A 26,386-nucleotide genomic window follows, 5' to 3' on the forward strand; every position below is an offset into this window, starting at 1 on the left:
CCTGTGAAGAGCCAAGAGTCTGCTAACTTTAGACTTGTTAAACCCGTTCAAATTTTCAATCCATTTCCTTTATAGGTGTTATGCTATCTATTTACAGTCTCTTTTAGCCTACCACTATTTATGTTTTACAACGCCAAATAACCCAAATTACTACACCATAAGACATAAATTTGTCGCGTGAGGCTAAAACAGGCCAGAGGTGATGTACATATATTCACTTTTTTATATTAAAATTGTTGCATGTTCTCATTCCTCTTTATATAGATCCTGAGCTTCCTGATTGTTTTTGTGTAATGCTGATTATCGTTGCATGCCGCTCTACTCATTTTCTGTAATGTTGATCATATGTGGGAGGTTCATTGGTTCAGGTAAAACCCCAATGATTTCCGTTATAGGGTGATCAGGAAATTGGTGACGGTATCATCCTTCGATATCAAAATATATCATAAGAATATAAGACCAATAGTTGATGTGAGATCTTGCAATGGACCTCGAGTTGATTTGGCTTATAAAACAGTATTAAGTATCTTTTGACCCGTAAGAAAAATAATTCATGACAACAATAAAACCATAAAAATAAAACCCTCTTTGGATCTGCTTTCAGAATACCTTTTTTCACAAATGACAACCGTGAGTCCGTGACATTGTTAGAGACTTGGAGGAGTTAACTGGAAAAGGGTAAGTAATGCTTATTTCCTTAATGGATCTCAAGGAAGCGGAGTTTTTTGGATTAATTTCGTAGATTACAACTTATTTCCAACTCATTAGGTTAAAGTAAAGGCCCAAAATTACAACGGGTTTATCATGGCATTTTGAAAGTTTTGAGTTCCATCACAAATATTCTTGTAATTTAGGATTAAAACAATATACCATTAAAAAAGGTTGTGAAATTGGTTTGACTATGATACTATGTAATCTATATACCTTCCATACAACAATAAACAAACACAAAAAATTTTTAAAAAATAGAAAATAAGTTTAATAAACTTGATCATACATCTTGATAAAATAAATAACGAGTCACGAGTGTATCAAAAATTTTTTATTAACCAGGTATTATCATTAATATTATGTTTGCGCAATATATGCTATCGCAATTCATAGTTAATCTTGTGCTTTTTTTAATATACTTATATCACTTTATAAGGTTCATAACATTTTTATAACCTAATTTTGACAGAATAGTCGCTTCAGATATTGAATTATATTTTTTTTTTGAAGTTTTAAGTAGTTAAAATTCTTACTCGATTAAATTTTAATATTTATATTATTATTATTATTATTTTTTAGAACGACAATCTAATCTACTCTTATTTCTAAATTATACGCATTCCTGGGATGAAACCCAGGAATCTCGAAAAATCTTTATTAATCCACCACCATAACAACATTTTAATCTATATTATTATTTTGATAAAAGTTAAGTAATAAAAAATAACAAATGAATAATATTCAATAGGGTTCGTGACCTTTGTAGAATTTGTGTTTGATACCTGCTACTCATATTTTGTGAGATGGATTAATAAGGATTTTGTAGAAGTATTATTTTTATTTCAAAAATGCATATAATTTAGACATAAAAGTAGATAATTAAATAAATAATTTTTAAATTAATTTTTAATATAATAATATATATTATATGGTTAAAATGTTATTATTATTAATTATATGATTTTTTAATATTTTTTGGTTAAAACTATTGTTTACCTTGCCATAAAATTTCATTAACCCCAATTTATATATCGTTGTCTTTTCTGAAAACAGAGGCTATGAGTTCGATCCTTATACTCAGTCTTTTTTATCTTTGGTAAAACCTAAAAGCAATCTTCTTACTTTTGATTGCGGGTAGAATTGTCTACGTATAAAATCCCACGAGTTATTTTACTTTTCCTAATTTACATAGCAGTAAAATAAATTGTGTTAATTTTCTTGTTCTTTATCCAATCCTCACTCTCCACCATATTTATGAAAGTACTACCACCTCCGGCCACCTCAAACCACCGCCAGCCGCCACAATCTCCAAACACTCAACCTCCACCATCCCATCTTAAGCCCCAGTCGGTGAGTCAGTCGGTCTGCACATCCATGAATTGACACACACCAACTGAAAACACACACCTGAGGTATGAATTATCCTAAACCCCCTATTGATACCCTCTGTATATAATTATATTGTATATATACATTGTATATAAAACGTTAGTATATAAAGTAATTCACAATCAATGTAAGTATACTATATTAAGTGCCGTAATTTTGGGACAAATTAAAAATTGTGAGTTAGGCTATATTATCCAAAGCATAGTGTTACATACTAAGTGCCGTAATTCGGGCAATATCTTAATTTCTTTAATTAGGGTAAAGTTGACCTACAAATGACTTTGTACCCTTATTGCCTAAGTTGGAAAATGCAAAACCATGTTACCCACTTGGTTTTAAAAGGCGATAGGCGCAAAAAAGGAAGAGGTTCATATGCGAGGCGCACACTTGTGAAATTTATTTTGCAATTATTTATATAGTATATATAACACATAAAATACCAAAACACCATCATTAATAGCCACGTATAAGTCCGGCTTTGACAAATTTAGTGTTTGAAATGAAAACCCCAAAAGGTTGTTGGTCTCATTGAGGAAGAAGAAATAAGAGATCGATCTTGTTGAAAAAAGAAAAGCTAAGGAAATTTTTTTTACATATTAAGGAAAAATTTATTTGTTGTGTACAAAAAACTTGTGCTTTTTAGTGCCCGGGCTTAATCCAAAAGCTCAAAAAGTGCTCGATTTTTGTACACCCTGCGCCTTGGGTACCAAAAAGCTCGGTGCGCCTAGCGTCAGACGTGCTTTTTAAACCAAGGTTACCCAAGATGAGGATTCATGCATCGTATATTACCTCAAGTTACAGTTATTCCCTGTAAAAACACAAAAGAAATGTGGCTCAAGTCTTTTAGCTTATTTTCACACAAAAATCTTATGAGTACTTCCGAATATGCTTATCCAAACACTTTTAAGAGACTTAATAGCTTTAAGATACTTGAGTAGGCTATTAAGCTCTATAAAAAAGACTAATCCATACACCCCCTTAGACTTGGTGCTTATATGATCTATTAGATATGTGTGGTTCATGTGTCTATTTTTTTTATTGTAAATGTTATCTTGTCAGACTAAAGATCGGTAAATACGACGGAATGTGTGTGGAGAAACACAGGCACACACCTGGTGAGACGAATGACTTTCACTTTTCAGAAGATACCCAAGATACCCTCCTTTCAAATCCGATTCCCAACCGATGATGCAGTGAGTAGATATAAAATGTATACTAGAAACCGGAACCTGTATATGGAAAGGGGGTTCACATTCTCAGAATCTGGCCAACTGGAGTTGTCTCATACCGTCTCTCGAGTTATCAAGGATCATGAATGGGATTCCTTTTGTGAGAACCCTTCTCCTGCATCTATTCCTCTGGTTAGAGAATTCTATGCTAATTATGATCCAAAGAAACCCAATTTAGTGCGTGTTCGAGGTAAGTTAGTAGATGCAAGTGCATCAGCTATCAACTCTATATATTTTCTCACCGACCATCAAAGTAGTTTCTTTGAATCTGCTTCTAATTTCAATGTATCGACTTTCACAATGAGGGGCATTGTGGAGGAGTTAACTGGAAAGAGAGTGACTTACAAGAAGGCCAAAAGTGGTATGTACATTTCTTTGGGGAACCTCAAGGCAGGCCAGGATATTTGGGTCTTCTTCCAACTCCTTACGATACAGCTATATCAAAAGATGATACAGCAATATCTAAAGATATAGCCATTTTGCTGTATTGTATTATGGTTGGAAAGCCAATCAATGTGGGGAAAGTAATAGCAAAACAAATACTTAAATGTGCTAGCCTAGAATCTGGTGATTTGTGGTTCCCCTCCCTCATCACACGGTTATGTGAAGAACATAATGTTCTTCCATCTAGTTGTGAACCTGTCCAAGAACCTTATCCTCCTCTTCTGTTGGAAACGACTCAAACGAGTAAAACTAAAAGGAAAAAAAGCCTGTCAGATCATGACCCATCGTCCCCTGTAGCTAGGAAAAGTTACCACCCTTGGGATCCTAAGTATTCTATGACAGCTTTGGTCACGACCCTAATCGCCCTATCCCAGCAGAAGCCAGTGAAAATGCTCCATCACTTTCTGACTTTTCCTGTCAGTTTTCACAGGCAACAATATCACAACTACTGCCACCAGCAGTATCATCACCTTCCTCTGCCGAACCTCCCCCCCCAGCCAGTGTGACTCGGATGAAGTGACCGTGAGTTATAATATTTAATGTTTGAGCAATTATATATACTCCTAAAATTAAACACAATCCATTCAACATCTATGACATGGAATACTTTAGTTACCTCTCCTAATATTTATCTTTTGCTTTGTTAATCGTTCCATTAATTTTTTTGGGCTATCTTTAGGTCCATGTTTTTGGCCTACCAATCATTTTTCTTAAAATAATCAGTGAAACTTTTGAAATAGAACAATATAGAAGAGGTAACCATTTGACACTTCTCACCAGTTTCCTCTGCCTACTACAACAATGACATCATCACAACAGGTACCACTAGTAACACCATCAGCTCCTGATGCTGAGCCTTCGTCTCCCCCTCAGGCTAACTTAAGTGAGCTTCCGGTGAGTAATATATATATATACACATATATAGAATGTTTTGACTTTGCTTTAAATTTATATTATCGCATGATTACTTAACTTTTAAACTAATTCCACATAGGAAGCTTTATGCATTTTGAATAGATTTCGGGTGACATCTAGTCCATTGGAATGGTTCACAATGCTACTATTAGACATATTAGTTTCCATATATCTACTTTCTATAATATTAGTTTCCATGTATTGATTTAGGCTACTCTATAAATATAGCCTCTTGTAATCCCTATTAGGTACAATCAAATACAATAACCTACAAGGTTTCATATGGTATCAGAGCCATAAATCCGGCAACAATTCCGGTTATCAACAACCCTTACCGGAAAATTAATCCTTGTAATTTTCGAATTCAGATCTATACCAATTAACCCTTGTAATCTTCGAATTCGACTTCACCTTCACTACCACTAGATTTAGATCAAGATTTCGGAAAAAAAACCCATAAAAATTCATCGCCAAAGCAGCCACGCGCCACCTGACCCAGTCGCCGGATTTTACAAAATCCGATCAGATCTGCATTTTTCCGGCGAGTCTGATATCACCGCTGCCGCCATCTTCCGATTCAGCAAATTCCGATCAAAATCCTTAAAAAAACGCACTACAGTGCCGCACTGCCGCTGCTACAGTGCCATTGCTATAGTAAAAAACACACACACACACACAATAATGACTGATTATATGCAAATTTTACAACAATTAATTGCTCGGCTTGGTTTAAAAATAGGACCGGTCTCTTCACAACTACACAAGAATTACACAAACTACTCACATAACTATAACACAAGCAGTGATAACAACCTCAACCAAAAAGGAAACCAAAACTCAAGTTCGTTTATTTTTCGCAATAAGGTTTATGGCACGTGTAACAAGTGTGGAATTGTTTATATTCTATCACAATGCCCGAATCGTGACCCGTCCACTTTCCAGACGAGACAATCGTTTGTCAATTATGTCCACCATCATCGTTCACAGACATCTAGTTCATGGCTTTGCGACACCGGATCAAACAACCACGTTGGAAAGGATTTGTCGCTTTTTGATATCGCTCAACCCTACTATGGTAGCGACAATCTACATGTTGGTGACGGTAACGGCTTACCCATTTTGCATATTGGTTCATCTCGTTATTATTCACCTAGCAAAACCTTTTCTGTAAAGACTATTCTTCATGTTCCAGAAATCAAAGAAAATCTCCTTTCTGTTCAAAAATTTTGCCATGATAACAATGTTTATTTTAGCTTTTACCCCACCTTCTTTGTTGTCAAAGACATACATTCACACAATTCACTCCTTATGGGTACTAGTGATGGACGACTCTACAAACTCAACTTTCTAGCCAATCAACCAATTCCCAGAATTGCTTTCTTAACCGCCCGAGCAAGAGGTCGGAAATAAGGGTGTTTCTAATGATGAAAAGAGCTTTTTTTTATCTGAATCAATTTGAACAAGAGCTACATCAGCAGGACTCTCTGCAAGTGGCATCAAGAGCATCCATCACAGAATTCCCTCAGTATCAATGAGAACGAACCCCTACTCCAGAGTATGTTCATCTACTTCGTCCTTTTAGTAACTGAGGCACTATGGGATGCAAAGAAGCTTCGTCACCCTTCTTTAGTTGCTTCTACTTTTTTCAAAAAAGATTGGGTTGGTGTTTAGTGTACCGCTTGTGTAGCCTATGCACGGGTACAATATCAAAAAGAATGCGTTGCATGGAAAAGTAAAATGTCCAACTAATATAACCGGGGTTGTTAAACGTTACAAAGCCCGCCTAGTTGCCAATGGGTTTCGACAACAACTTAACCCGACATTGATTATCATGAGACTTTCAGTCCTGTTGTTAAGGTCACCACCATCCGTCTTGTCCTTCCTCTAGCTGTTGCACAAAAGTGGTCATTACGACAACTTGATGTCCAAAATGCCTTTTTACATGGCGATCCCAAGGAACTATTTATTTAGAACAACCTCAGGGCTTTGTTGATCCACACAAACCGGATCATGTATGTCGTTTACACAAATCTCTATATGGCCTCAAACAAGCCCCCCGAGCGTGGTTCCAACGATTATCAAGTACTTTTCAACACCTTGGATTTAATTACACGCTCAAAAACAGATCCATCTCTATTCATCTATACCGATCATTTTCTTAAAATAATCATTGAAACATTTGAAATAGAACAATATAGAAGAGGTAACCATCTAACGCTTCTCACCGGCCTCCTCTGCCTACTACACAAATAACATCATCACAACAGGTACCACTACCACCAGTAACACCATCAGCTCCTGCAGCCAAGCCTTCGTCTCTTTCTCAGGCTAACTTGGATGAGCTTCCGGTGAGTAAAATATATAATGTTTTAACTTTGCTTAAATTCTATGTTATTGCATGATAACTGAACTTTTTAACCAATTCGACAAAGGAACCTTTATCCATTTTGAATAGATTGCGGGTGACTTCTAACCCATTGGAATGGTTCATGATGCTACTACGTTATCTAAATCTAAATGTATGGGTGGTGCATGTGTCTTTTGTCTTATTAAAGATTGGCTTAAATACGGCCAAGACGAAAGAGTTAGACATAATACATTTAATGTCTAACACATAAAGTTCGCTTTTTATATCTTCTAATATTTATTTTATCTTTGGTTTGCTGAGTCACTGAGTGTGCCAATCATTTTTTTTAGGCATATTTCCAGATTCATGTTCCAGGTCAACCTATTCTAGCAGATGCCGCTGAAAATGCTCCACAGCATTTTGACATACTCTTTTCAGCAGCCCCCGCCGCCTACTGCACAAGCAAAATCATCACAATCGCTCGCTGCCACCAGTAGGACCATTATTAGTTCTTCATGCTGAGCCTTTGTCTCCGCCTCAGACTGACTCGATTGAGCTGCAGGTGAATGAAACATTTAATTAATGTTACATAGGCCTATAATATGGACCTAAAAAAAGCCATATTTCATTTGATGCCTAACACTCACTTTTTATCTTTACTAATAATCAATCCCTGCCAAAGATTTCTCTGAAGGTTTAAGTATGCTTAAAAATCTATATTATCGCTATTTGAACTGTTTAACCCATAAGTAGGTTGAAAATTGCCACCTTGAATTCTAGTGCCCTGATAATAAACATAAATAGCACTTCACAATTATACTGTATCTTTAATTAGTTATTATATGATGATGGTGATGAATTGAAGGACTCTCTACCTCCCTTTATATTCTTGAATTGGTTTCACTCGATCGGCTCTTTTTAAGCTATAGCTTATGTTATACACTCCTATGTTATATATAATATATTAGACAGGGAGTATTTTATCCGAGTAGTCAAAGCTGGTTGAATTTGTACTTCTATTTTTTTTTTTTTTATGGGGTGAATCATCATATTCGAACATGCTAGAATTAAGATTTATTCTTCTTACAGGTAAGAACTTACAGGTTAAAATGGTCAACCTAGCTTGTCTTGACCTTTGTCATTTTTCTTAAATTGTGTGTAGCTAAAAAAATATTGTATGATAATACTACTCCGTATTAAAGTAATCACTAAACTTTCTGAATAAAACAAATTGAGGTAACATGACAAATTGACAATTGTTGATAGTTTAATTTTCTTTTCGTCCTACAATTAATTTACTAGGGGTGTAACGTAATTGCTTTTGTGTAAAGGTTTCATCTTCTCAAAGTGGCACAATTTGTGTCCAAGGCTGCATACAATGTGAAGCGGAGCTAGTGTTGCACCCATTCTTGAAGAAACACGGTGACATTGCTTCTAAAATGCCAATTCAAAACAGCTTCGATCTGTGAGATCAAATTTCCTTGAGGTTGTTTGTGAAGTTGTCACAAGAATCGAAGTGGATGATGTTAATGAGAAACTCTTGAAGAATTAGAGGGCCAGGTTTCAGATGCAGAGGCCAACATCATCAATGTGTCATGGCTTAGAGCTCACTTGGAAGCCCTTCACAAAAGGAAGCTAGGGAGCCATGGAAACGAAAGTAAACACCATTTTGGTTGAGAATGCATGCTGCGCGGATGGATCTGAGAGAGAGATGCGAAGACCTCATGACTGCCTAAGAACGATTTGAAAAGGCGCGTGAGATTACTCCATCTTGTTAGAAAGAATATAGAAAACACTCTCTCAGAAACAAAGGCTGAAACCAACTTGTGGGTAAAACAAGGACTTTTATAAGGCTATTTAAATCATGCTATATGATTTTTAGGTTGTGTGAGATCCTTTTGTTGATAGATGCATCAGGTTTTATGTATAAGCCAGTACCGAACTAGCTTGTTTATGTAAATAATGTACGTGTTAATAGATCTTATGATTACAAATCTATCTAGTGCTTTAGAGGTGGCAAAATGGGCGGGTTCACTTGGTTTAGTAACAGGTAAAAATGGATCAGGTTTGGTTGTATTTACCTAGCAACACTCTCATGCCCTTTTTAAAAATAAGCTCTTAAATAATTATCACAATAAATAATTATCACTAGGTTTAGTAAAAGGTCAAATTAAAATGGATCAGGCTTTGGTTGTGTTCTTTTTAAAAATAGTCGTTCAAAAAAATAATAATAATTAATAAAATACTTATCGCAATATGATTACAAAAGGTATTTTATCTGAAAGATGATATTTGTTTTCTTTAAGTGGCTGTGTTTTTATCTATTTTACCATTTTCGTATTGCTTTTTCTTAAATCTATATTCTATATTCTAAACTGTCATTTTGAAATGCTGAAATAGTACGTGGAAAGCTCCTGAGATAGTTTTGTTCTCTGTGTTGAATAGAGATTGTTATTTAATATGATAATATGATATGATAGAGGCTTTGCTATCAAATAAAAGCATGTCTTCCCATTTGCCATTTGTAAACTAGTTAACGAAAGGAATAGAGACCATAAAATAACAATTCGTCCAAAACATGATCAATGATTAAAGCCCTCCGCTTGCCTAGCGCGCATCAACCATACGTAGAGTTCAAGTTCATTGTGTAGAGCTATTTGTTTGAATGGATCTGTTCCAAAAGGAATAAAAAATTGTCGTTGAGGTTTATATCTTCTTATATCAAATACAAGACAAGATGATGTCAATATAAGCTTTAGTCTAATAATCGTTTTAGCTACTTCATGTTTTTATGGTAAAATCCTACACTTTGAAATAATAATCTTTTTGACCATGTAACTTATTTTTATAATGTTAAGGTAAAATCTTATACTTTGAAAAATAGTAATCTTTTTGACCATGTAACTTATTATATATACATTATATGTACGATTAGAGCGAATGGAAACATGAATAGTAACTCGTCTACGTGGTGAGTTACTATTCATCCACCTAACATCCCGTTAAATTTTGCTAAATTGCATCAGACGAGTTACTATTCATGTTTCCATTTGCTTTAATTACATGTTATTTATTGGTTTTCCGTACACTCTTTTTATTTTTAGTTTGTCAAGCAATATATTGCAACTTTTTATGCCTATATATGAAAAGAATCTCGACCCAAAATAAGACAATTTTTTTTTTACTTCGAAAAATTTCAATCGAATTTTTACTCAAAAACCAAAGTTGTTATTTTTGAAAAGTAGCCGTTACAATCATCATAATATGTTAATATGAAGCTACGATAGAAGTTTCAGGTCACAGAAAGCTCTAACGAAGCCCCGACAAACAAACAAGAATGGTCTTCCGAAGATAGTAAATTGCGGACGATGGTCAGAATCTGCGGATGATGTTTCACTAGTGCGAAAATTCCGCTTTTCTTGCGCTTAAACTCAGTTTTTGACCACCCTTTTTAACGACCTTCCTTTTTTCAAAACTAAACATATCTTATACCGATTTGAAGCTAAAGATGTCTACTTTCAAACAAAAATATTAACTTTCATCGAGGCCTGACCCATTTCAAAACATAAGCCGTCAAAGTGGGCTAGTAAAAGCATTTTGACACCAAAATCAACATACAACATTTTTCAAACTCCAATGCAAAATTCTATAACACATCAAAGCTGATTGCAAACCATTACATGACATAAATTACAACATAACTCAAGTGCCCATTTGACCATACATCATTTACACATCCAAACAGGTCATTTACCCAAGATAACATTTATACAAAATAACCATACTTGTTTTTGAAATCAAAAGACCAAACCATGACCATAATTTGCAGAAAATTACGAAGAAGCCAGAGCCATATGAGGTGGGATACTAAGTGTCTACCAAAAACACCATTCTTCCAAGAATGGCAAAATATCCTCAAGATCCTAGCAAGCCAAACGTCAACACTTCAAAATCAACTAGATTTAGTTCCTTCTTCCGGAACCACCTATAAAAGGGTAAACAACTAAAAAGTAAGCGAATGCTTAGTGAATAAACTTGCATACAAATATATATACGAAGGAGGGCAAAACCACAAAAGACTATCGCGTGTAGCCTATGGTACCGTCATACCACCATTTGCATACTCACTTTTGCGCTAACAAACACATACATGGATCCATATACGCTAAACAATAATCAAGAGGTTCTTAGGCCTCATCTCAATACAATCATGGGATTCTTAGGCCCCGTCTCAATACAACTATGGGATTCTTAGGCCCCGACCTCAAAATTAGGCCCTAACGCCAAATCAATTACCATACACGGAATCCACCATCATATGGTAATCGACCCAACGCACATATAAGAGTATGCAAATTTACTCACCTCCTCCGCGACTAACAATAATCAAGATTACCAAACAATTGCAAAGCTTAATTCAACCTAATAATTCAACACAATATGCATATAAGACTTTATTCACAACCTTGGCTAACTCACTTAGCCATACTATCGATTCACTAGCATTCCTTCCCACCCAAACTCATTCTCTTTGAGTAGACTCATTTTCAAGTCTCATTAACAAAGTTGAATCTTTCAAAATCATCAATCTCAACTATCATTTTGCTAAAATCTCATTTGTCATCACCATATGGCCCTTATATATATAGTTACCAAATTCTTATTTTGGCCATAAGGGTCACTAATTAACAAGCTCAAATCAACAATTTCATGCAACACTATAATCATATATCAAGATGTAATTAAAATTTAGGGAAATAATAATAATTTATTTTCCAACCCAAAAATCCCCAAATTTGGATTTCCCATGAACCCTAATTCTTAATAGAAATCAAAACTAGGTTAGAAAATCTTTGTCTTAAAAAATGAAAGAATAAAATTAGGGATTCAAGTCACAATTTCTTCCCTTTCTTCTTCTTAATTTTTCAGCAACCACCACCACACTTAAACCCCCACTTTTCAATTTCTTAGAGGATGGAAGATTATTATTAAAATTAATCTTTGAAGAAGTTCCTGAATTGCTTGGAGAATTAGATAATAGTTAGAATGAGGTGGAAGAAGCTTGAAGAAGATTTGAGAAATAATAAGAATTAGGTAGTGGAAGGATGACTAAGGGGAAAATAGGTGGTTGGCACTCTCCAGAGATGCCACGCCCATATCCACTTTGTGGGAAATTTTTACCTGATATTCGCTAAAGTTCCAACTAAATTAACCCCATATCCAAAAGTTAAATACTAGGAAATTATTTTAATGTTAAAACTACAAAAAGGGGTTAATTTATTTATCTTAAAAATCTTGGGATGTTACAACTCTCCTCAACTTGGAATGGATCACAACCTCGTGAGCCAAACTATAAGCAAAGACGGGTAATATAAGATCTTCAACATCTCCCATAAATGAATCTCACGATTAGCTTGTTTCGGAGTAAATAAGTACCATATTAATGAAAACGATTACGGTTTTGTTAAACATGGGCCGAGAAACGCGTTTTTTTTATCTAGGGAGGCATGGTTAGAAATTTCAAAATGACTAAGACAAGAGCGGAAAACAGTGTTGGGAATGTCTTCATCACGCACTTGTAATTGATGACCACTCGAACCACGATCTATCTTAGAACACTATGTAGGTCCTTGTCATTGAGTTGAATAGATCATCGATTCTTGACAACGAATGTGTGTTCTTGATAGTCACCTTGTTGAGCTCGCGATAATCGGTATGCATCCACTAGCTAATATCCTTCTTTTGACGAAAGGAATTGGCACACCCTAATGAAAATTACTAAGATGAATGAAGTCTTTGTTAAGAAATTCTTGGACTCATTTCGTTACTTCATGCATTTTCGTTGGAGTCAATGGTAGGGAGATTTAGCAATGGGGGTAGTCCCTGGATTTAAATCAATAGAAGATTCAACTTGCCATTCAGAATGAATGTCGACAAGTCCTTGGATAAAATATTGGCAAATTCACAAATAAAATGGCTTATTTTCATTAAATGAAGATATTTTTTCACCATCGAAAATATGAGCAAAATAGGATTGACATCTATGAGATAATAAACGACGGGCGCGAGCAAAAGTACAAACGGTATAGAACGCTCCCTTCGATTGTCAACCAAATCTCCACCAGAAGTCTTAAATTGCATCGCCTCTTCATCACACACACATTTTAACATTGTACGAACTCCACCGATTCATACCTAATACTACATCAAATTCTACCATCGGGAAAGGAATTTAAGTTAGATTGAGAGGTTTTGGTGATACATATAATATACCCATTCTTCACTAACTTCATTTTACCACTCCTAACTTTGACTTATCTATAACAGAAATTAGGCGGATGGAGGTTCAACGCAAGTACTCTAAAACAACACAACAATTTCAAAACGAAGATTGAGGTTCCGCAATGCGGGGCTTGAGTTATACTAGTTTTTAAAATACTAAAATGCTTAAGTTTAGTTATTTATTGTATTCACTACTAGTGTTGGTGTTTTTAATACCTCAAACATCCATCTAAACCTATGAACCCATTTGATATGTTTAACTTGAAACCAACCCGACAACCTATTTAACGTGTGTGACCCAAAACCAATCGAACCTAACTTGTTGAATAACGGGTTATCAGGTTATTTTCAGGTCACACTTGTCAAACAATTGGCATTTTCACATGCTAGTGAGTTGGTTTTAGGTCAAACATAAGGTGTTGATGGGTTTGTGAGTTGTTCTAGGATGAATTTTGTCAACTCTTGTTCAAATGAAGGTTTGAAGGGTTAGAACTTATAACACTAAATCAGTTAAATTTTAAAAAAATTATGATCTATATAAAGTTAAGTATTTTTTCTTGAAAGGTGAATTTCGATTGAGAACTTCGTGTCGCGATTCGACAGCGGGAGGTCTAACATACGTTGTCTTAACCGGGTCCGCATTAGAGAGCTCCCTCGAAGTAGAAATGTCTATTTCAAATACCCGATGGGGGGAAAACCCCTACTAATCCGCCCAAAGGCACAACGATCAATAGGGGTAAACCCTGCCTCTTCGGACTTGAACCTGGGTATACCCAACCCAAGTCTTCATCAAAAGACTTCCTATGTACTTCCCAAGTCTTGAACCCAAGACTTCCTGCTTGTAAGGCAGGTGCTCAACCACTTGAGCTAACTAGGAAGTACTATATAAAGTTAAGTAGTAAAAATACTAGGGAAAATGACCTAAATGGTCTATTTTTAATGTCTATATCTAAATATAAACACCTACTAAATTTGTTACCTATTTTGTCAAACAAATTCTTACTATCTAACTTTTAGTAAGAAAAATTATCCTCCAATAAAATAATGGTATTCACCGTAGGTTCTAAAACTTATACTAACTTTGTACTATAAACTTGCCCTCTAATACATTTTCTCATTTATCGACTTTATTGCTGCTTGTACTAAAAAATAATAGTCTAACTTGGTTATTAAAACTGTTTCATTTTTATCTAGCAAAGTATCACATAAACTATAAATTTTCATTTTCACATTTATTAACTTGTAAGTTTTTATAAAAAAAAAAACCCTTAAAAACAAGAGTTTTGACATAATACACAGACATTAAAATAAAAAGATTAAGAAGATCTGAGCTCTTATTTCATATATTTTATCTATTATTCAAACTACAGATGAAAGCATCATAATGATAAAGTCATAAAACTATCAAATTTGCTTTGTCAAAACTCATCAAAGGAGGTCTTGAGTTCAAGACTTGGGAAGTACATAGGAAGTCTTTTTATGAAGACTTGGCTTGGGTATACCCAGGTTCAAGTCTGAAGAGGTAGGGTTTACCCCTATTGATTAGCTCAAGTGCTTGAGCACCTGCCTTATAAGCAGGAGGTCTTGGGTTCAAGACTTGGGAAGTACATAAGAAGTCTTTCTATGAAGACTTGGCTTAGGTATACTCAAGTTCAAGTCTGAGGAGGCAGGGTTTACCCCTATTGATCGTCGTGCCTTCGGGCGGATTAGTAAGGGGTTTTCCCCCCATCGGGTATTTGAAATAGGCATTTCTACTTCGAGGGAGCTCTCTAACGCGGATCCGGTTAAGACAACGTATGTTAGACCTCCCGCTGTCGAATCACGACACGAAATTTTCAAGCGAAATTCACCTTTAAAAAAAAAACTCATTAAAGGATCAAACACCATCAAAATCAACTTAATGTTGTTCACCCTCATTTTTTTTCTTCACAATCACGACCCCTCATCGCTGAAATTGAGTACTATATTACATAGCATAATCATAATGCAGTACATTATACAAATATTTGATATTTCCTTAAACAAGTATTACCCAAAAATTTGGGAGGTACTTTTTTAGAAGTTAATTAGTACAAGTTTTGGAACCTACCACATGAACACTTGGCATAAATTTATTGGGTGGTTTTATTTCTTCCTAAATAGGTTAGGTAATAAGAATTCAATGACTAAATATGTAAAAATATTAGTAGGTATCCATATTTAGATATACATACTAAAAATAGACCATTTAAGTAATTTTCCCAAAATATAAAGCTTTTATGATTACGAAAGTTGAAACAAGCCGAGTTAAGCCAATTATGGGAGTGCTCAAGCTTGTTAAAATTTTGAGAGCTCGAGTTCGGTCGAACCTTTATCATATAAACTCTAAATGATCGAATCTAATCTTGTTAGTCATAATTATACATATATAATAAATGATATTTATATACCTATTAAATTATGTATGTGTATAAAAGTTCATTTAGAGCTCGAGCTTAATCGAGTTATGTGTAGGTCTGAATTGTTTAGTGAAAGATTAAACACTTAACAATAATAATGTAAATGAAAATTAAAAATACAAAGTTAAATTTTCAATAAAAATTTTTATTAATGAATAATTAAAGAATTGCGATAAATAATGTGGAATAAAATGATTAAAAGACAAACTATAATCCTAAATTACTCTTCATTGAATACAAATGATGTTTGATATATACAGAATTTAGCAAACACTAAGAACTGCTGATAGGCAGTATTATTGAGAGAATAATATTTGGTAAACATAAACTTACAAATATATATCTGCAAGACAATTGGAGGAACATCTTTCTTGAATGAGAAAATAACATGAGTATCCAATTTTTTATAAAAATATATTAATTTAGTCAACTTTTTTAGATTTTCATAAAATACCCAACAAAGTCGCAATAAAAAATGGAAATCGCAATGAGATTTAGAAAATCGCAATGAGATTTTGCAAAATCGCATAGAGATTTTCAAAATCTTTATGAGATTTTGACTTTTTTTTTTAAATTTTAACTTCCGCATTACGTTTTTTGACTTTTTTTTTTTATTTTGAGATTTCGAATTTTTTTTTTAAAGTCAAAATGCAAAAACCAAAATCTCAATAAATAATCAAAATAAAAAAAGGGTCAAAATTAGAAACAACTCAAAATCTCTATGAGATTTTAAAAATCGCCATGCGATTTTACAAAATCTCAATTCGATTTTTTAAAATCTTTATGCGATTTTGCTAAATCTCATTGCGATTTTCTAAATCTCATAACGATTTTGAAAATCTCATTGCGATTTTCACTTTTCATTGCGATTTTGCTGGGCATTTTGTGAAAATCCAAAAAAAGTTCGCTAAACTGGTATATTTTTTCTAAAAATTGGGTACTCATATTATTTTCTCTTCTTCAATTTTCGTTTTGGAATTAATGCATGCTACTTATCTAAGTCTCATTTGAAAAGTGCATATTCTACACGTTGGTCTAAAACTTGTGTTCTTTTTATCTTTTAAGTTATCATTTAGGCTTGATTTATTTCAAAAATCTTTATCGTCTTTTTCATGAGCTCCTTTATTCGACTTGAGCTGACTACAGGGCCGGCCTTTACATAGTTCATATGGTGCTAAAGAGTCGGGCCTACCTTTTTTTGGGGCCCAGAACTTTTTATAAAGGTTGTTTATATATACGAGCATGGTACCCGCACAATGCGGCGGCGGTAGTGGGTACGATGGTCTAGTATTGTTGGTGACGGTATTATTTCTGGTGGTAGCGGTGTCAAGTCTTAAATGATGTAGATTGATGTAAATGTGATAGTGGAATATTTAAAAAGATAAAGACTTAAAATGTTAATTATTAAAATAAATGTCAAAGACAATTCTGGTAATTTAAAGACGGAAATTACTAAAAATAAAAAGAGCCTTTTTGCTTTATAAAGGAATAGAGATATTTTCTACATCTTTAGTACGAAAATTCTGAATTTGGTGTCTAAATTAATATGTGGGCTTTTGTAAGCCATGGAATGAAATAAAAAGGGCATGGACTTTTAACATACATCCTTCTGTGCTCTGTTTCCAATTCCAAATTACCATCAATTGACCATTCATATTGTATAAAAAATATTAAAATCAATAAAAAACCTATTTGTTCTTGTGTCAAGTTACAGTCCTACGAGTCCGTCCTTGCACAGCCTAAGGATTTGAATATTGAAAAGACTCCTAAGGATAGATATGGGAGACGGTTTACTACAAGCTTGTTTATTAGAAAATTACCTAATAAAGAGACGTTTATCGTCATAATGCTATGGTATTATATTTAATTATAGACTCGTTATATTAGAAATTCACTTTTAATTTTCGGGCCAGACTCTGAAAGTTTTTTATATATTCAAAGACGGCACTGTAAGTATGGAAATATGTTTTAACTAATTAAATTTTAAGTTATTTTTGGGACTAAAAATTATGTATCCGAAATTCAAGGTCGAGGTCGTTTATTAACGAGTGACTTAAACTCGAATCCGGTTCAAATTAGTCTCGACTCGAAACAGATGAGAAATTAAAATTACATGAACCCCAATTTAGATATCAGTAATTGCGGTAATTTCGTTTCTAATCCAATCTTTACACTCCAATCCCCAATTTATCCATGAACTTACCAACACCTCCGGCCACCTCAAACCACCGCCAGCCGCCACAATCTCCAACCATCACATCAACCAACTTCCAGCCCTGGTATGAATTCCCTCTTGAATATTGTATTATATTATATAATGTATTTGTATAATATAATATATCAGTATATAAAGTAATTCACAGTTAATGTATACAGGTTTACAAATTTAAGTTCCGTACATTTGGGACAAATCAAAAAGGGATAGATAGTTGGTGAGATTAGGAGTTTCGAATGCTTAAACAAATGCTTAAAGTTTTAGACCTAATAATGTATTCTTATGTGACATAATAATGTATCTCATTTTGTTCTTTTTATGCATAATTGTTTTCGAAAGCTAGTTTTTTGATTGAATGAATGTTGAGTTCATGTGTTAATAGAAAAAATAAATTAATAAATGCATTATGAGGTACCATACTTTGCATAAATCCTGAATTTTGGTAAATCTTTTTGTTTTCTCCAATTCGGGCAATATCCTAATTTCTTTAGTTAGGGTAATAGTGTGACCTACAAATGACTATTGTACCCGAAATAAGGATTCATGCGTTGTTTATTTCCTCAAGCTACAGTTATTCCTTGTAAAAGAAATGTGGCTTAAGCCTTTTAGCTTATTCCCACTCGAAAACTTTATGCACACTTTCGAATATGCTTATCCAAACTCTTTAAGGTGCTTAATAGCTTTAAGATACTTCAATTGGCGATTAAGCTCTTTAAGAAAGGCTAATCCATACACTCCCTTAGCCTTGGTGCTCATATGATCTATTAGATATGGGTGGTTCATGTGTCTATGTTTTTGATAGTAAATGTTATCTTGTCAGATTAAAGATTGGTTAAAATATGACCAAGACGAAGGAACGTGCCTGGAGAAACTCAGACTCGCAACCGCTGAAACGAGAGGCGATTCCATCCTTTAAAATCCGATTCCCAACCGATGATGCAGCGAGTAAATATAAAATGTATACTACAAACCGGGACCTATTTATGGAAAGGGGGTTCACAGATTCAGAATCTGACCTACTCAAGTTGCCGGATTCCATTACTCGAGTTATCGAGGCTCATAAATGGGAAACCTTTTGTCAGAACCCTTCTTCCGCATCTATTCCCCTGGTTAGAGAATTTTATGCTAATTATGATCCAGAGTTCCCCAATTTAGTGCGTGTTCGAGGTAAGTTAGTAAATGCAAGTGCATCAGCTATTAACTCTTTATATTTACTCACGGACCATCAAATTAGTTTCTTTGAATCTGGTTCCAAATCCAAAGTATTGTCGCTTTCTGCAATGAGGGACATTATACTGGAGTTAACCGGAAAAAGAGTGACTTGCAAGAGGGCAAAAAATATGTACATTTCCAGGGAGGATCTGAAGGCAGGCCTTGATATTTGGGTTATGTTCATCAAATTTAACCTTCTTCCAACTCCTTATGATACAGCAATTTCAAAAGATAGAGCCATTTTGCTGTATTGTATCATGCTTGGAAAGCCGATTAATGTGGGAAAAGTAATTGCAAAACAAATCCGTAAATGTGCTAGCCTAAAGTCTGGGGATTTGTGGTTCCCCTCCCTCATTACACGGTTATGTCGACAACATTATGTGCGTCCATCCGGTTGTGAAGCGTTCCAACAACCTGATCCTCCGCTTCTGTTGGATGAGCTTGTTGAGAGCGAATCAGATCAAGAAACAAACCCATCAAATAAAAAAAGCTCCAAAAAGTTTGTTAAACGAGGTTGTTTCAACCCGAAACAACCAGCAGAAGCCACTGAAATTGCCCCTTCTATTTATGACTCTTCCCGTGAGAATCCGCTGCCTACTCCACTAGCAACATCATCAGAATCGCTGCCACCAGTAGTATCATCAGCTCCCTCTGCCGAACCTTCTTCCCCCTCTCTGCACAACTCAAGTGAAGTGACAGTGAGTATATATCTAATGTTTGAGTAATGATATATACGCCTTAAAAATGGACCTAAAATCAAACACAATCCATTCAACTTCTAGTACATGGAATACTTTCGTTACCTCTCCTACTATTTATCTTTTTTATTTTGAACGGTTACTATTTATATGTTGTTTTGCTAAAAGTCCCATTCATATTTTTGGCATATGTTTAGGCTCATGTTTTTGGCCTAATGATCATTTTTGTTAAAATAATTATTGAATCTTTTGAAATATAACAATATAGAGGAGGTAACCATTTGACGCTTCTACACCAATAACGTCATCAAAACAGGTACCACCAGTAACACCATTAGCTCCGGCTGCCGAGCCTTCATCTCCCCCTCAGGCTGACTTCGATGAGCTTCCGGTGAGTAAAATATATAATGTCTTAACTTTGCTTAAAATATATGTTATCACATGAGAACTAATATTTTTGGCCAAATTTCACATGTGAAGCTTTATGCATTTTGAATAGATTTTGGTGATTTCTAACCCATTGAAATGTTCATGATGCTACTGCATTCTCTATATCTAAAAATATTAGTTTTATTCATCTATTTCTATCTTTGCAAGTTTTTTGTTGCTAATTTGATTTATAAAAGTTGTTTTGTGAAGCTATATTGGAGGAACATATTTAGAAAAAAAGTAGGTTTATTCTTGTTTTCTAATAGTTTTAACCTATAAACAGACCCATTAAACATTTGGGGCAGGTAAAGTTGATCTACAAATGACTATTTTACCCTTTGGCCATTTCTAACCATACCTCTATTTGTATTTCTATATATTAGAGGAAAAAGGGTATCTTTAATAGCATATTCCTCTAAAAAAATCCATCTCCGACCATTATTCTAAGAATCTTGTTATATATTTACATTATCCTTTACTACTTAACCTTTATGCAGTAAACAAGTAGATTATTAAGAAAAAGTAGTTTTAGAGATAGAGTAAGCCAGGAGGGTATAGAGTACCCCATTGTAGATGGCCTTATTCCCAAAAAAATATTAGGAATAACAATAGGGTAAATTAGTGTATTGCTACATTGAGGGATGCAAAACAATGTTATCCAAAATGAGGATCCATGCATAATACGTTATCTCAAATTGCATTTATCCCTTATGAAAAAGTTAAAGAGATGGTTAAAAGCATGGACAAACCATAGTATCGAAATCATGGTGTGAAATAAAATTATGACATTAGATGAGTCTACTATTGTCTATGGTGCGTATGTGATCTATTGGATATGGGTGCATGTGTCTATTGTCTTTTTAAAGATTGTTTTAAACACAGAGAATCAAAAGAAGAAACAAAAGACTACCACCAAAGGATCCATATCCTCGGGAATGTGCTTGGATAAACACAGAGAATCGAAAGAAGAAACAAAAGACTACCACCAAAGGATCCATATCCTCGGGAAATCCTCAACCACTTGGGAATGTGTCTCCTATGTCAGATTCTGTAAGTCTCTCTACCTCTCTGTATGTTCTTAAATTGGTTTTACTTGGCTCTTTTTTATTATGCTACAATATACTAGGTGTATAACGTAATTGCTTTTGTGTAAAGGTTTCATCTCCTCAATGTGGCACAATTTGTGTCCAAGGCTACAATGTGAAGCGGAATGTTGCACCCATTCTTGAAGCCATCTTCAAGAAACATGGTGACATTGCAGCTGAATGCATGTTCAAAACAGCTTCTGCAAAATCACATTTCCTTGAGGTTGTGTGTGAAGTTGTCGTGCAAATTGAAACAGGTGATGTTATTGAAAAAATGAAAGATATAGAGTGTCGGGTGTCAGATGCAGAGGCGGTTAACATTAATGTGGCATGGCTTAGAGCTGACTTGGAGGCCCTTCACTTAAGGAAGGGGGCCATGAAAAGGTCTGATTTGCTTATGGAAACGAAAGTAAACATGGTTAAGAGAGCTGCCCAGATAGATCTGAGAAAGAGATGTGAAGAGCTCATGGCTGCCCAGGAACGATTTTTAAAGGCTGAAAGGTGCGCGAGAGTACTCCATCTTGTTGAAAAGAACATAAAAAACAAGGGCTGAAAACGACTCCTGAACTAATTTGAGCTAGTTTTATAAGGCTGGTTAAATCATGCTAGTTTGGCGATCAACACATGATTTTCAGGATGTGTGAGGTTCTTTTGTTGATAAATGGGTTACTTTTATCTGTATTTGCAACTCCTGAACTAATTTGAGCTAGCTTGTTTTTACATCATGTAAATAACGTGTTAAAAATACAAGATTTCAAGTCTAGCTAGTGCTTTAGAAGTGGCAAAATGGGTGGGTTTGGCTGGGTTTAGTAACTGGTCAAATTTCATCAGGCCTTAGCAACTCTGTTATGTTCTTTTTTGAAGTTAGCCTTCAAATAATTATGGCAATATGATTACAAAATCTATACTATTAGAGAGGTTATTTACTTTTCTTATAAATAGTTATGTACTGCATTAACCATATGTGCAGTGGAGTGCAAGTTCATTGTGTAGAGCTATTTGTTTATACGTATCTTCTTATATCAAGACAAGATGGTGCCAAGATGAGCCAAGTCTATAATATGTGGAGTTCAAGTTCATTAATGGATTTTTATGAAAATCATCTCCTAAGGTTGTGAGGATAATTGGATTGCTTTCTTTGTTTGCCATCTCATCCGGCCATTTGGTTTCCATGTTGATCCTTACTCTCCTACAGTATTGCCAACTTATGTGCTGCTTAATCAACTTTTGGCTATTTTGTTTCTCCACAAAGAAAAACTAAACATACCGATGGAGCCAATCGTTTTCATGACTGGAATTTTCTACAACTTTAGCATGCTCGGAGTTTAGTTTTGTTATCCTTGATATAAACAGACGTTCATGGTCCTGTGAACATACATATATAAATGCAGTTCTATATGATAATACAGTAATAAATAAATAAATAAAAAAGTTACATCCTGAAAGAGGAAAAATGAAACTATGCAAAATCATCAAGTTACTTTATACAATAATTCACACCTAAATTCAAGCATACATATGTTAATAAGTCCAAAAATACATAGCAGTACTTTAGTACAATGTAAGTAAAGTATCGTACAACTTGCTATATATATGTTATCTACTGTTTGACAGTAGTTATTAGTTAACCATTACTATTCTCACCTTGCCAACTCCAAACAATGTCTTGTAACCCTGGTCTAATGTCCTCTTCAAACTTCTCGTATTCAAGTGAGTCCCCGGACACCTTTGAAAATTCTACAACGGCTACCTCTGGTGCCACTTCAAAAACCTCGGCCATCACCGATACCTTTCCTTTACGTCCTTCTGATACCCCTTGCATCTTTAGCTTGTAATCGTTTTTCTTTGAGTACGAGATCTTGAAATTAACTTTCTTAGCAACAGTTTGGAGTTTATTCACAATAGTAGATGCGCTAAATTTTGATGTGAACACGGAGCCCAGTTTAAGGTTGGTCTGAAACATACCGGATAGATTAAAACTCGAACACATGGAGGAGATGAATGCAAATGCATTGTAGGAAGACGGCGATGATTTTGACCTTCTAATTGCATTCTCCTCTTCACTACATACTTTGTCATCTTTTATTTGTTTCTCTTCATTTAGACTTGGAGTTCTAAGCAATAATTGAGATGTATAACCTACACAACGAATTTATTTACAAGGCCGGGGTGGCAATTTAAGTCAGATTTAAATAGATCAAGTCGAGCTTGGGAAAATACTTGTCCAATACAGGACATGATTGATCACTTGGCCGTAACTAGTATAACAATCGATGCAATAATAGATATAAATTCATATATATATCAGCATATATTACGATTGATTGATGCTTTTGTGCTAAGCCTAAAACATAAAAGTGTCATGTACTTTAGGCGTAGTTGGGGGCACCGGCCAAAATGTATTATGCATTTGACTTTCTCAATGTATCCAACTTTTACAAATGTTGAAATGTATATTGTGTGTGTGTGTGTGTCAATTTTTTAGTTAATTGCTATTCGTAAAGGCATTATGAAACCAAGTAAATAGATGAGGTATCACTATTCGACTATTCAAGTTATTTAGGGATGACTAATCAATTTTGACCCATATGTATATATGGTTCAACCGGAATATCCTACGTGACTGTTTATTACTCGTACCATTTTTCCAGCAATTATGTCTATCGAGAGAAAATTTTGAACTTGAGACCGCCTCTTGTGTAGGAAATAGCACACCGAACCAACAAATCACCTTTACGGTGGTTGTACTATATTTCAAAATTAACCATCTTTAGTTTATAAAAATTCTCTTTGTTTTATCAACTTAACTAAAATTTACACATTTATAACTATATGAGTAACCTTTTTTCAAAGAGTGTCTTTGATACCAAATAAACCAACTAGATCGGATCAAGTGGTGATTGGAGCTCCTTTGACTCTATCTCAAAATTAAGGTCAAGGGTCCTATTTACTTGGTAGATCTTGGAATAATCCTCTCTACGTTAGATAGGGCAGGATTGTCTAAGACGATATTGGGACCAAGTGAAAAATGACATTAATTAATGCTACTTGTTTACTAGTATTTTGTTCTTGATACTAAATATGTTGACTTTGAAAACATTAAAAAGTGGAAAATTATGCACCTGCTAGTCCATCTTTGACTCCATTACTATCACATGTTTTGAGCCCTTTCAAGAACCATGGAGTTCGCATGATCAATGGAATCGTAAGCCTCCTTGACTGATTAACAACCAAAAGTTTCGTAATCAATCGCCGTGCATCGGTTGAAATCCACCGTGGAAACTCATATTCGGCTTTAAAAATCTTCCCATACATGTGCATCACATTTTCTTCTCTAAAGGGTAGATAACCAGCCAAAAGTACATATAATATCACCCCACAAGACCATATATCCGCTTTAGCACCATCGTATCCTTTTTGCCTAAGGACTTCGGGTGCTACATACGCCGGTGTACCACACTGCGTATGTAGCTTTCCGTCATTCCATAGTTGCTCTGGCAATGCAGATAACCCAAAATCCGAAACTTTTAAATCTTCGTTTTCATCTAGGAGTAGATTTTCGGGCTTCAAATCGCGGTGGGAGACGCCACGACTATGACAATAGTCTACCGCGCTTATTAGTTGTTGAAAGTATTTTCTAGCAAAATCTTCTTTTAGTCGCCCTTTTACAACTTTCGCGAATAATTCACCCCCTTTAACGTACTCCATTATGAGAAATATTTTCGTTTTGGTGGCCATGACTTCTTTTAGTTGGACCACGTTCGGGTGACGAACAAGCCGCATGGCCGCAATTTCGTGTGTTATTTGTTCCATTAAACCTTTCTTTTTTACCTGCACGGGTGGATCCATCTACACGTTAAAAATCCCAAACCCAAACCCAATATTATTAATTGAAGAAAAGAAAATGATTTATCCTTTCTAAAATATTAGCCTAAAAATCTTCTAATTATAGCTTTAGTAGTGACAAATTGATACCACTAATTCTTTTTTCCAATCTCATCCTGATTTTTCATATGTCACAGTCAAATTGATACCACTATATATATATATATATATATATATATGGGGACAATAAAATAAGAACAGTTTTAAAATAAGAACGGTAAGAACACTTAAAAAATATCATTTTTATGCATTAAAAGTCTATAAAGCTAACATAGTGCTTAACTAATTATCATTATTTAAGTGTTTAACAACACATTGATCCGTCAAAATCGAAAAAATCACGTTTTTTGGTGGATGCATTATTTTGAAGAATATGCATCCAAGATGGATGCACAAAACAAAAAACATGATTTTCTTGATTTTTACAGGCCAATGTGTTGTTATACACTTAAATAATGATAATTAGTGAAGCACTATGTTAGTTTTATGGACTTTTAATGCATCAAAATGATGTTTTTTAAGTGTTTGTACCGTTCTTATTTTAAGACTGTTCTCACTGGAGTGTTACCCTATATAGTGTATATATATATATATATATAGAAAGAGAGCATATATAAAATAATTCATAGACTACCTAGCTAGATCTATATATATAAGTGTACGTTTAATTAATTAATTACCTGCTCTATCTTGATAACTTTAACCGCAACACTCTTTAACGTGGCCAAGTCCCTGGCGTAATAAACTTTTGCAAATGTTCCTTGCCCTAACAGCCTTCCCATTTCGTATTTGCCAAAGATTATGTGTTCATTGGAGCGCCAATTGTCTAACGGATCATCCATTATATATATGTTACAAATTGGTCGTAAATGACCTCTGCACAGTATATAAGAATTTATTTTCGCTGGGCTAAAGCTAGGTTCTATGATGGTTGGAAGTATATTCTTTGTGTTTCATGTTTATATAATTTATATATTTATATATAATGACAATAAAGCATATGAACTTTATCTATTTATTATTAAGCCGTTGGTTGGCGTCGACATATATAATAGGAATATATAATGATATGATATGATGTGTATTATTAGACACCTAGCAAATGTT

General features: G+C 34.5%; 2 protein-coding genes and 1 long non-coding RNA gene across 4 annotated transcripts; 2 read left to right on the top strand and 1 right to left on the bottom strand.

Annotated features, from left to right (window-relative positions):
* The first annotated feature begins 1,916 nt into the window (after positions 1 to 1,916).
* LOC122608126 lies at positions 1,917 to 9,031 on the top strand. Of its 2 annotated transcripts, XR_006325169.1 has the most exons (4): positions 1,917 to 2,123; positions 3,160 to 4,667; positions 7,386 to 7,597; positions 8,367 to 9,031. It is a non-coding gene; the product is annotated as an uncharacterized LOC122608126 (long non-coding RNA). The 2 variants fall into 2 exon arrangements; XR_006325168.1 differs by lacking the exons at positions 1,917 to 2,123; positions 3,160 to 4,667 and adding an exon at positions 4,874 to 7,036.
* An 8,825-nt stretch (positions 9,032 to 17,856) lies between these two features.
* Positions 17,857 to 22,333, top strand: LOC122607520. Its single transcript, XM_043780508.1, has 5 exons — positions 17,857 to 18,034; positions 18,791 to 19,880; positions 20,197 to 20,271; positions 21,192 to 21,359; positions 21,465 to 22,333. The coding sequence occupies exons 2-5, from the start codon at positions 18,810 to 18,812 to the stop codon at positions 21,945 to 21,947; spliced, it is 1,797 nt and encodes a 598-aa protein (XP_043636443.1). The 5' UTR covers positions 17,857 to 18,034; positions 18,791 to 18,809; the 3' UTR covers positions 21,948 to 22,333.
* Positions 22,334 to 22,848: 515 nt separating this feature from the next.
* LOC122606677 (CBL-interacting serine/threonine-protein kinase 25-like) lies at positions 22,849 to 26,063 on the bottom strand. Its single transcript, XM_043779518.1, has 3 exons — positions 25,960 to 26,063; positions 24,517 to 25,225; positions 22,849 to 23,488 (listed from the first exon to the last, which is right to left on the bottom strand). The coding sequence occupies exons 1-3, from the start codon at positions 26,059 to 26,061 to the stop codon at positions 23,019 to 23,021; spliced, it is 1,281 nt and encodes a 426-aa protein (XP_043635453.1). The 5' UTR covers positions 26,062 to 26,063; the 3' UTR covers positions 22,849 to 23,018.
* Between the last annotated feature and the right edge of the window lie 323 nt (positions 26,064 to 26,386).

This window comes from Erigeron canadensis, chromosome 7 (genome assembly GCF_010389155.1).
Source record: "Erigeron canadensis isolate Cc75 chromosome 7, C_canadensis_v1, whole genome shotgun sequence".
Lineage (NCBI taxonomy): Eukaryota > Viridiplantae > Streptophyta > Magnoliopsida > Asterales > Asteraceae > Erigeron > Erigeron canadensis.

Excerpts from the sequence above, each read along its gene's own strand:
- LOC122607520 (XM_043780508.1), top strand. The coding sequence starts at position 18,810 with ATGACCAAGACGAAGGAACGTGCCTGGAGAAACTCAGACTCGCAACCG. Across the intron at positions 19,881-20,196 it reads ACAACTCAAGTGAAGTGACA|GTACCACCAGTAACACCATT; the intron begins GTGAGTATATAT and ends TCATCAAAACAG. Across the intron at positions 20,272-21,191 it reads CTGACTTCGATGAGCTTCCG|AGAATCAAAAGAAGAAACAA; the intron begins GTGAGTAAAATA and ends TTTTAAACACAG.
- LOC122606677 (XM_043779518.1), bottom strand. The coding sequence starts at position 26,061 with ATGGGAAGGCTGTTAGGGCAAGGAACATTTGCAAAAGTTTATTACGCC. Across the intron at positions 25,226-25,959 it reads AAGTTATCAAGATAGAGCAG|GTAAAAAAGAAAGGTTTAAT; the intron begins GTAATTAATTAA and ends CCACCCGTGCAG. Across the intron at positions 23,489-24,516 it reads AGTCAAAGATGGACTAGCAG|AGAAACAAATAAAAGATGAC; the intron begins GTGCATAATTTT and ends GTCTAAATGAAG.